We start from the raw sequence: 11,874 nt of genomic DNA, 5'->3' as shown, positions 1-11,874 counted from the left end.
GGCCCTGAGGACAGGAGTTGATGACCACTGCTTTAATGGAGTGCTTCTCGACCTCGGTCCGCAAGTACTCCCAACAGGCCATGTTTCTCTTCCATTCATGGATGGACACGGCAGCAATTGACCTTGGGGTATGCAAAAGAAAAAAGATATGGACAGCCGCACTCCAATTTCTTAAAGACGTGCCCTTTATTGGGTAAAGGAAAAAAGCACTACGTATCAGCACACAGTGGGAAAAAAAGCTGATACGTTTCGCATTGGATATCAATGCTTAGTAGCTATGACTAAGCATTGATATCCAATGCAAAACGCGTCAGCTGTTTTTCCCACTGTGTGCTGATACTTGTAGTGCTTTTTTCCTTTACCCAATAAAGGGCACGTCTTTTTTTTTAGAAATTGGAGTGCGGCTGTCCATATCTATCTTCTTTTGCATATCCCGTGCATTGCCGGCATTCATTGGCTCCTGAGTGGACATTGATTGTTCTAGTGTGCTCACCTGGAGCGGCAGCCTTCCTACCCAATTAACCTTAGGGTATTATCCTCCCTTTTAGGATATTGACTAGGCAGAAAGACAACATGTTTACTGTTAAACACTCCACAGTACCTCCCAGGGGACTGTCCCCCCCCCCCCCCCCCCCCCCACACTCTGCAGTCCCAGTTTTTTCTGCCTAGCAAGGAGATGACATGGCTCCTCTGGGCCCATGTGCTCTGAGGCTTTTTCTCTTCCGTTCATGGACGGACACAGCAGCATTGACCTTAGGGTTGTATATCTTTCTTTTCAGGAGAGACTAGGCAGAAAAAAAAGAACTTAAAGTGTTAAAACACTTCCCAGGGGGCGGGTTCCCCGGGTTTATCCCACTCTCTGGAACATCCAGCCTCAATTTTTTTTTTTTTTTGCCTAGCGTTAGAAGATATGGCCCTTCTGGAGCCCATGTGCTCTGGAGATTTTTTCGATTCTTCAATCCTGCTACAGGGCACACATATGACCGGTCTCTATGGCTGTGTCAGTGGGCCGGGCAGACAGCCATGCTGTATCTGCTGCGGACTTTGGGTCTGTCTGGAATGCCTCCAGCCGGTGGTCGCAGGATGGGTAAATAGTATCCCCTTGCCTTGGCAGGGTGGTTCAGCTGGTGCATTCCTGGGGAGGTCAGCCCTGCTTTCCTCTCCCTCCTTCCCCGTTCTGGGTGGGGGGTCCACCGGGGGGAAGGGGCTCTGTTACTGCCAGGGGGGGGGCTGTGCTGCTATGGGGTGCTATTCTTGTGCTGTGTATTACTTTTTTTTTTTTTTAAAACATGTGTACGGCCGCCATTTTACCGGTGACACGTTTCTATATATCGGCAGCCATTTTCTTGTAGCCTACATGCTGTTTTTTTTCTGCATGTCGGCGACCATCTTGGAAAAGTTTTGGCCTCTAGTGTCTGGAATAATGGCGCCAAAGCCCGCAGCATACTTCCTGAGGGACGGACAGCGCTCTCAGCTCTGCAGCAGTAATACAGCCTGTTTTTGGGTGGCGGGTCCCCTGCTCTCTGTGACAGCCGGGAGGGTGGCCTGTGGGTCCTGTTCTGCAGTACTAGGGCAGCATATACGGCGGGTCAGCATTGAGTCTGAACCGGAGGCTTCTACCCCAACCATGCCACAGTTAACCCTTAGTGCCCCTACGACTTTGGTGGATGCTATGACTGCAGTCCTTGAGGCGTTTGTTGCCAGGATTGAAGCAGAAAGTGGCCATAAAAGGGGTAAAAAGCACCCCCTCCCTGCGCCTGCTTCTGGGGATGTCTGACGCGGAATCAGGCCCTGCTACTGCATCTGGCCCTGGCTCTGTCAAGTCAGATGATGCAGACTTGGCCCACATGGACAGTGAGGAGGACTCTGCTTCAGGGTCAAAGCATGATGAGGAATTTGTTGGAGCTCTAATCACTGCGGAACACTCAAACTTGAGGATTTGGTGGAGGCATCAGACACGCCGGTCCCTTTTGGGTTCTGCAAGCTGCCCCGCAAAAATGTTTCCTTGTGTTCCATATCTGGACAAACTGTTATACAAGGAATGGGAAGGGCTGCAGAAAGTTTTTGCAGTACCAAAATACTTTGCGGTCCGTTACCCTTTTGAGGACCACTTTTTAAAAAGTGGGTTTCTCCTCTGTCAGTGGACCCTTCGGTGTCCAGGCTGAACAAGGCCACCACGTTGCCTGTTGAAGGGGCTCCTGCATTTAAGGACCCCGCAGATAGGAGAGCTGAGGCCCGCTCCATATTCAGTGGTGAGGTCGGCGGTGAGACCGGTTTTGGCCGGAGCTCTGGTGGCGCAGACACTTGCCGAACGGGCTAAGTCCCTGTTGCAGAAGCTGGAGGCGCAGAATGCTTCTGAGACCTGTGTCGACCTGGCCGACCAGTTGGTGGAAGGCCTAAAATTTGCCTGTGAGTCAGCACTGGATACGATCCCCTTGCTCTCCAGGGCCTCAGCAGTGATACTACGCCGCCTTGTGTGGACCAGTCCGCTAAGAAGGCCCTGGTGGATTTGCCTTTTAAGGGTGAATGGTTTTTTGGGGCGTCCCTGGATGACATCAAGGATGCCACAGGCGGTAAGAGCACTCTGCTCCCGCAATCTGGGAAGGGTAAGGAGCCTCGCCGTAAGCAAGGGCCCTCATTTACTACCCCCAAGCGGTTTGTTTTTTTTTGCCCGCCAAGTGCGGCAGGAAAACGTTTCCAGGGTGCTAAGGCATCCACTGAAGGGCAAAAGCGCCCCTGGTACCGCAAGCCCGCGGACATGCCTGCCTCTGCATGAAGGTCTGCCCCGCCCACATCTCGGGTGGGGGCCGGCTTTGCAACTCTGCGGAGGTCTCTTCTTTCCGACTATTGGGTCTGCGAAGTAGTTTCCTCGGGGTACAAGATTCTCTCTACAGATTTTTTTTTTTTTTTTCCCTCCAACCTCCGGATCGCCTGAAGGATCTGTCGGGGATCTTCTGGTCAGGGGAGTGATTGCGCCGGTTCCCTCAACAGAACGGTTTCAGGGGTTTTACTCCAATCTGTTTGTAGTCCCCAAGAAGGATGGGGTCCGTCCAATCCTGGACCTCAAGGCCCTCAATTGCTTTGCCAAAGTGCAAAAATTCAGGATGGAGTCGATTTGCTCAGTAATGGCAGCGCTCCATCAGGGGGATTTCCTAGCATCCTTGGATATCAAGGACGTGTACCTGCATATCCCCATATTTGCAAAACACCAGAGGTTTCTGCGTTTTGCGGTCGAGCCCCACTTTCAATTTGTGGCCCTTCTGTTCGGCCTAGCCTCAGCACCACGGGTTTTCACCAAGGTGCTCGCCCCGATTCTGGCCCTGCTGCGGCAGCGATATCGTGGGATACCTGGACGACCTTCTGAGAGCTTCCTCAAGCTCAGAGTTAGAAGAGGACGTGTCTATCACCTGTCAGACCCTCTGAGAATTCAATTGGCTATTGAAAATCCAGAAGTCAGTACTGGTACCGTCTTAGCGGCTGGAATATCTGGGGTTTGTCCTGGATTCCTCAGATGCGAGAGTTTTTCTCCCAACGGAAAAAAGGCAGAATCTGCGGTGCAGCGGTTGGCGACCCAGAAATGGGCGTCGCTTTGCTTTTGCATGAGTGCTGGGTCTGATGGCCTCTTTTGAGGCAGTTCCGTATGCCCAATTCCACACCCGAGTGTTGCAGAAAGAGATTCTTGTCACGTTAGAACAAGCTTCCTTCATCTCTGTATTACCAGATTCGGGTGAGACACCTGGTCAAGTCCTCCCTAGTGTGGTGGCTGACATCTCCGGTACTTTGGACCGGAAAATCGTTTCTGCCGTGTCATTGGACAGTGATCACGACGGATGCCAGCCTCTCCGGCTGGGGGGTGTCCAGTCAGCCCAAGGGCACCGGACTCAGGAGGAGTCCCGCCTTCCAATCAATGTACTGGAGCTCCGAGCGATCAAGTTGTCTCTCCAAGTGGTCTCTGGGTCTGCAAGGCCGACTGGTCAGAATCCAGTCCGACAACGCCACGGCCGTGGCATACATCAATCATCAGGGGGGGCACACGAAGCTCGGCTGCAGCGACGGAAGTCGTGCACATCCTCCGGCGGGCCGAAAGTTACGTTCCGGCTCTGTCTGCGGTGTATATTCCGGGGGTGCTGAACTGGCAAGGCGACTACCTAAGTTGCCACAAGCTAGACCAAGGAGAATGGTCACTACACCCGGAGGTGTTTCAGAGTCTGTGCCAAAAATGGGGCACTCCAGACGTGGACCTTCTAGCGTCCCGTCTCAATCGGACAGTGTCACGATTCGTGACCAGGTCGAGGGACCCGTGGGCAGACGCGTTGGTGGCGCCATGGGGTCACTATCGCCCTGTCATGGACCTTGGAATGCAGAAGTGTTCCTCCTTGAAATCTGTTACACAGTGGGGGGGGTCTTCTGCCCTGTCTTAAGGCTCCAGACGGTTTGATTGTTCCGTGTCTGGCTATTGTGTACATTAATTGCCCCCCTGGGGCTTCTGTCTCATTAAACATAACAGTCCCTCTATTCAAGCTATTGGACCAATCCCTGCTGAACCCATTTTCAAGTCCTCATTTGCATGGCTAGGAGGACCTGAAGGAGAACTACATGTATTTTACAATTGACCAATAGGAAAGCGGTTGTTGGGGGCGGGATGTTCCAAATTCTGTATAAAAGTGTGTTGTGTGCTTCCAATAAAAGTCTTCCTGTTTGAGCTTGCATACAGCCTGCCTGGTGTTTGTTCTAATGGATTCCAAACGGCACATAGCTGTAGTTCGGATCCCGGAGGCTTGGATGACCGAACCATCAGACGTTGCGATCTGCAAGCTGACTCAACAGTAGCAGAGGAGTGTCGGTAGAGCGGAAGCGAGCAAGGGTCTCATTACACGCCTAATATACGCCTTCCCTCCACTGCAGCTTCTTCCTCGCCTGCTGCGCAGGGTGGAAGCCGAGGGAATACCAACAATCCTGAGCGCTGTGGATTGGTTGTGCCGTCCCTGGTACGCAAACCTGGTGTGACTGGTGGCAGCCGTCCCCTGGCGTCTACCACTGAGAGAAGATCTTCTGTTGCAGGGTCCTATCTTTCACCCTGCTTTACAGTCGCTGGCTTTAACGGCGTGGCAGTTGAGAGCCAGGTGTTGAAGGACCAAGGCCTGTCGGGCTCGGTGATCTCTACCATGCTACGGGCACAGAAGTCCACTTCACTAAAGATTTACCGCTGTACGTGGAAGGCCTACATCTCTATGTGTGAAGAGATGAAATGGGCCCCCCGTACATACGTGATGTCCCGGATTCTGCTGTTTTTACAGCGTGGAGTGGATCAGGCTCTCGCCTTAAGTACACAGTTAAGAGTCAGATTTCAGCTCTAGCTGTCTACTTTCAGCGACCCTTGGCGGCGCACTCCTTGGTGCGTACGTTTGTGCAAGGGGGTCCGGCATGTGGCCCCTCCTGTGCGTCCTCCACTGCCTCCATGGGACTTGAATTTAGTTATTTCGGTGCTTCAAGAAGCTCCGTTTGAGGACATTCGGGAGATTCCTTTGTTGACTCTGTCCCATAAGGTGGTTTTTCTGGTGGCAATTACCTCGGTCAGACGGGTATCTGAACCGGCGGCCTTGTCCTGCAAGGCTCCTTACTTGGTCATCCATGAGGATAAGGTGGTGCTGCGGCCGCAGCCGTCATTCCTTCCAAAGGTTGTGCCGGCTTTTCACAATTAATGAGGACATTGTTCTTCCATCCTTATGTCCTCGGCTGAAAAACCCGAAGGAGGCCACTTTGCATTCCTTGGACGTGGTTCGGGCCCTACGGGTGTACTTGTCTGCTACGGCTCCGTTTTGGAAGTCGGACTCACTGTTCGTGTCGGTGACTGGTCCTAAGAAGGGTCTGGCGGTCTCGTCGGGCACCATTTCTAGTAGATCAGACAGGTCGTGCTCCAGGCCTACAGTATGATGGGGGTGGCGGCACTGTCCTGACGCCTATGATGGGGGCACTATGTCCTCCCACTGATGCCTATGATGGGGGCACTATGTCCTCCCACTGATGCCTATGATGGGGGCACTATGTCCTCCCACTGATGCCTATGATGGGGGCACTATGTCCTCCCACTGATGCCTATGATGGGGGCACTATGTCCTCCCACTGATGCCTATGATGGGGGCACTATTTCCTCCCACTGACGCCTATGGTGGGGGGCACTGTCCTCCCACTGATGCCTATGATGATGGGGGGGGCACTATGTCCTCCCACTGATGCCTATGGTGGGGGGGGGGGAGGAGGGACTATTCCTCCCATTAAGACCAATCACGAGGCACTGACACCAGGACATTGTCCACTCTCACTGGCCACAGTCTGTCCCTTCTGAAGCATGGAAAACTGGCCCTTTGTTTAGAAAGTTTGGAGACCCCTGCCCTAGGAGAAGAAGGCTGTCAAGTACTTCCCAGCTATCAGAAGACTCTGATCTGCAGCCACTGATCAGCTAAAGGTTTTTCAATAGTCGCAGCTATGGATGGGAACGGCCGTAGATGGATCAAAATTCGGCTGGTCTTTGTTGAACTGGAGAAATTTCGATCCATCTATGGGTAGGTTTAGATGAGAAGATTTCATTGTATAGACGTGGTAGACACACAGGTAAAAGTCAATCTCTACATTTCATAAACTACACAAGGTAACAAGTTCAAAACCATTTTTTTATTTTATACATAGAAAATATATTTAGTCTTCCATTGTTGATTTGTACTTCATCATAAATAATCACATTTGCGTCCACCACTCTGTACAACTATAGAACTTGTCTAGTGGAGTTCTTCGTTGATTGTCTCATGATCAGTTTTTCCATCATTTGTTTTCTGATCGGAAAAGCCGGAGCAACACAATGAATTTTGGTTGACTGGTTTTGAACAACAAATCCGCATTTCTTGAAACTCGGCCTGACACTGCGACTCGTTGTATTTGTGTGCTGTCAACAAAGAAAAAAAAAAAAAAAACACAATGTTACAACATTTTATAATTATTACATTACTACGTTTATTATAAGTTGAGCTGCAACATCTTAAAGCGGAGTTCCACCCAAAAATGGAAATTTGGTACCTTTCGGGGGGGGGGGGGGAGGAGGAAGCAGATACCTGTCTAATACAGGTATTTGCTCCCACTTCCAGCGCTAGATCGCCGAAGAATCCGCAGCGATCGACGCCATGTCTGGCCACTCCGTCTCCCCCCCCCCCCCCCCGCAGGTCCCAGAAGACGACATGAGGGACCAGTGAAGACACGCAGCGCGAATTGCGGAGTAGAAGAACCAGGCTGTGAAGCTGCAAGGCTTCACTTCCTGATTCCCTTACTAAAGATGCCTGCACCCGGGAGCCGAGGGACAGATCGAGTGAGGAGATCACGGGCGCCCTGGACAGGAAAGTGTGCTAATATTAAAAGTCAGCAACTGCAGCATTTGTAGCTGCTGACTTTTTTTTTTAGAGCAGATATAGTGAATGCAGGGTCCTGGGAAGAGCATATATAGTGAATGCAGGCTCCTGGGGAGGTCAGATATAGTGAATGCAGGCTCCTGGGGAGACCGGATCTAGTGAATGCAGAGTCCTGGGGAGAGCAGATATAGTGAATGCAGGGTCCTGGGGAGACCAGATATAGTGAATGCAAAGTCCTGGGGAGAGCAGATATAGTGAATGCAGGGTCCTGGGGAGACCAGATATAGTGAATGCAGGGTCCTGGGGAGACCAGATATAGTGAATGCAGGGTCCTGGGGAGACCAGATATAGTGAATGCAGGGTCCTGGGGAGAGCAGATATAGTGAATGCAGGGTCCTGGGGAGATCAGATATAGAGAATGCAGGCTCCTGGGGAGACCAGATATAGTGAATGCAGGCTCCTGGGAAGACAAGATATAGTGAATGCAGGATCCTGGGGAGAGCAGTTATAGTGAATGCAGGCTACTGGGGAGACCAGATATAGTGAATGCAGGCTCCTGGGGAGACCAGATATAGTGAATGCAGAGTCCTGGGGAGAGCAGATATAGTGAATGCAGAGTCCTGGGGAGACCAAATATAGTGAATGCAGGCTACTGGGGAGACCAAATATAGTGAATGCAGGCTACTGGGGAGACCAGATATAGTGAATGCAGGCTCCTGGGGGGACCAGATATAGTGAATGCAGGCTCCCGGGGGGACCAGATATAGTGAATGCAGGCTCCTGGGGGAGACCAGATATAGTGAATGCAGGCTCCCGGGGAGACCAGATATAGTGAATGCAGGCTCCTGGGGGGACCAGATATAGTGAATGCAGGCTCCCGGGGGGACCAGATATAGTGAATGCAGGCTCCCGGGGGGACCAGATATAGTGAATGCAGGCTCCTGGGGGGACCAGATATAGTGAATGCAGGCTCCCGGGGGGGGACTAGATATAGTGAATGCAGGGTCCTGGGTTTAGTAACACTTTTAAGCTTTCATTATATATATTGTTATAGGATCAGCACACAAATCTGAACACACACGGGATTTCTATGCACCTAGATTCTTGGGTGGATGAGGGTCACTCTAAGGCAGACACATCGATGGTACACACCTATACTTAGGCTGGCCATACATTACACGTTTTTCTCATGAAATTTAATGTAGATTTACCGTCTACTATGTAGTGCAAGGAGCTGCCTGATTGCATGCAAAGTGAAAGTGTTTAGGTGTGATCTCATATAAGGTTTTGAAAATTGTATAATGTATGGACAGCCTTAGTATCTATAAATGGTATGAGGTCCGTACCTTGCAGACACTTCTGAATGGCACACGCAGCTTTCTGACACGGATCCTTCCTCTGTGACATCACAGCCCCAAAGTCAGTGTTCCGTAATCCTAAAAATGGTTAGAAATTCAGTGAGTTCCATAACAAAATAAAAGCCATTAAAGATATAAATACTAATCATGTAGCACTTATAATGTACGAGAACAAAACCCCATCCACAATATATAGATGTAGTTCTTCCTCGGTGTACCTGGTATTAGGTGGATTGAGAAAGAGTTACGCCGGCGTATCAGTAGATGCGCCGACCTAACTCGGAATCTGCGCCGACCTAAGTTTAAGTGTATTCTCAAACTGAGATACACTTAAACCTATCTAAGATACGACGGCTTGCGCCGTCGTATCTTAGCGTGCAATATTTAGGCTGGCCGCTAGGTGGCGCTTCCGTTGAGTTCGGCGTAGAATATGTAAATGCATAGATACGCCGATTCACGAACGTACGCCCGCCCGTCGCAGTAAAGATACGCCGTTTCCGTAAGAGATACGCCGCCTAAAGATAAACATGCCCCCTAGGTGGCGTAGCCAATGTTAAGTATGGCCGTCGTTCCCGCGTCGAAATTTGAAAATTTTACGTCGTTTGCGTAAGTCGTCCGTGAATAGGGCTGGACGTAATTTACGTCCACGTCGAAACCAATACGTCCTTGCGGCGTACTTTGCCGCAATGCACACTGGGATATGTACACGGACGGCTCATGCGCCGTTCGTAAAAAACGTCGATCACGTCGGGTCACCCTCCATTAACATAAAACACGCCCCCTCATCCTAATTTGAATTAGGCGCGCTTACGCCGGCCCCATTTACGCTACGCCGCCGTAAGTTAGGAGGCAAGTACTTTGTGAATACAGTACTTGCCTATCTAACTTAAGGCGGCGTAGTGTAAATACGCTACGCTGCCGCAAAGATGCGCGCCCCTACCTGAATCCAGCTATATGCCTGTACCTAATATCGGTGCTCTTATTTGTAATAGGTATTGGGGGGCTATGGCTGTACCTAATATTGGGGGTCCTATTTGGACTTGGAGGGCTATGACTGTACCGGATATTGGGGGTCTCGTGGCTGTAACTGGTATTAGCATCCATACCTGTACCTAACATTGGGGGGCCCTGGTTGTAACTAATATTGGGAGTTCTATTTGTAATTGGTATTGGGGGTCTTGGCTGTACCTGATATTGGGGGGGGGGTCCTGACTGTACCTGATATTGGGGGGGGGGTCCTGACTGTACCTGATATTGGGGGTCCTGACTGTACCTGATATTGGGTTCTCTTGGTTATACCTGATATTGGGGGGGTCCTGGGGCTGTGTCTGATATTGGGGTCTCTTGGCTGTACCTGATTTGGGGGGGGGGTCCTGGCTATACCTGGTATTAGGGGGTCCTGACTGTACCTGATATTGGGGTCTCTTGGTTGTACCTGACATTGGGGAGTCTGGGCTGTACCTGATTTTTTTTGGGGGGGGGGTCCTGACTGTACCTGAGATTGGGGTGGTCCTGATATTAGGGTCTCTTTTTTTGTACCTGATATTGCGGGGTCTCTTGGTTGTATCTGATATTGGGGGTCCTGACTGTATCTGATATTGGGGGTTCTGACTGTACCTGATATTGGGGGTCCTGACTGTACCTGATATTGGGGGTCCTGACTGTACCTGATATTGGGTTCTCTTGGTTATACCTGATATTGGGGGGGGTCCTGGGGCTGTACCTGATATTGGGGTCTCTTGGCTGTACCTGATTTTGGGGGGGGGGGGGGTCCCGGCTATACCTGATATTGGGGTCTCTTGGTTGTACCTGATATTGGGGGGGGGGGGTCTGTACCTGAGATTGGGGTGGTCCTGATATTGGGGTCTCTTGGTTCTACCTGATATTGGGGGTCCACTCCTGACTGTATCTGATATTGGGGGTCCTGACTGTATCTGATATTGGGGGTCCTGACTGTATCTGATATTGGGGGGGGGTGTCCTGACTGTATCTGATATGGGGGGGGGGGAGTCCTGACTGTATCTGATATGGGGGGGGGGGGTCCTGACTGTATCTGATATGGGGGGGGGGGTCCTGACTGTATCTGATATTGGGGGGGGGGAGTCCTGACTGTATCTGATATTGGGGGTCTCTTGGCTGTAACTGGTATTAGGATCCATACCTGTACCTAACATTGGGGGGTCCTGGTTATACCTAATATAAGGAGTTCTATTTGTAATTGGTATTGGGGGGGCCTGGCTGTACCTGTAATATTGGGGGGGGGGAGTCCTGACTGTATCTGATATTGGGGGTCTCTTGGCTGTAACTGGTATTAGGATCCATACCTGTACCTAACATTGGGGGGTCCTGGTTATACCTAATATAAGGAGTTCTATTTGTAATTGGTATTGGGGGGTCCTGGCTGTACCTGTAATATTGGGGGGGGGGGGGGCCTGGCACTTCTCAGGGCAAGTTTCCTGATGGTGACAACACTGGGCCATCCCTCTGTAATGTGTGCTGAAACAGCCATCGGTAGTGTACATCGGAAGTCATGTGACAGGGGGTGACAACGCAGGACCACAAATGGAAGCATAGGACAGTGTTGTCACCCTAGAACAGGAAGTGCGTGAACGAGGATATTAATGATGATCAGCAGTAATTATTTTAAAGAAAGTTATAAAATAAAAATAAAAGACTTATGAAATGGAAAGCTGATAAGGGTTATGGATGACTCTATAGATTTAAATTATATCTGCCCTGCTCTACATGCTGATTCCCGAACATTTCCCATCATCAGAACAGATTGTCTGCAATCCCCCCCACACACTACCTACAACACCAGATCTCCTTCCAGCTCCCCCAATGTCCGGGGTCCCTGGCCAACTGCGGAAGAATAATTTAATAAGGTGACAACTACATGTCCCCACTTCATTCTAGCCAGAGCTATATGTGGCGGCCATTTTCATGGAGACAGCCGCTCTGTTTGTTCTATTAAGCAGCCTACAACAAGATGGCGGAAGAGCAGCGACATTGTAATCAGTGATAGAGCCTCATGAGAACGATAAAACTTGTCCCCGAATCTCTACCCGGAGTCATAACGCCGGCCATTTTCTTGGAGCCAACATCTACGTTCTTTTACC

The 11,874-nt window shown here is 50.6% G+C and overlaps 1 protein-coding gene across 2 annotated transcripts; it reads right to left on the bottom strand.

Annotated features, from left to right (window-relative positions):
• Nucleotides 1–6,650: 6,650 nt before the first annotated feature.
• On the bottom strand, nucleotides 6,651–11,669 carry CMC4 (C-X9-C motif containing 4). Of its 2 annotated transcripts, none has more exons than XM_040322790.1 (3): nucleotides 11,565–11,669; nucleotides 8,744–8,833; nucleotides 6,651–6,940 (listed from the first exon to the last, which is right to left on the bottom strand). In XM_040322790.1, exons 2-3 carry the CDS (start codon nucleotides 8,802–8,804, stop codon nucleotides 6,777–6,779), a joined length of 225 nt encoding a protein of 74 aa, XP_040178724.1. In that variant the 5' UTR covers nucleotides 8,805–8,833; nucleotides 11,565–11,669; the 3' UTR covers nucleotides 6,651–6,776. The 2 variants fall into 2 exon arrangements, with proteins under 2 accessions (XP_040178724.1, XP_040178725.1); XM_040322791.1 differs by having other exon boundaries at nucleotides 11,569–11,669.
• Nucleotides 11,670–11,874: the final 205 nt, after the last annotated feature.

Source organism: Rana temporaria, chromosome 9 (genome assembly GCF_905171775.1).
Source record: "Rana temporaria chromosome 9, aRanTem1.1, whole genome shotgun sequence".
NCBI lineage: Eukaryota > Metazoa > Chordata > Amphibia > Anura > Ranidae > Rana > Rana temporaria.
This window is presented reverse-complemented; position numbering and strand designations above follow the sequence as displayed.

Excerpts from the sequence above, each read along its gene's own strand:
- CMC4 (XM_040322790.1), bottom strand. The coding sequence starts at position 8,804 with ATGTCACAGAGGAAGGATCCGTGTCAGAAAGCTGCGTGTGCCATTCAG. Across the intron at positions 6,941-8,743 it reads CATTCAGAAGTGTCTGCAAG|CACACAAATACAACGAGTCG; the intron begins GTACGGACCTCA and ends CTTTGTTGACAG.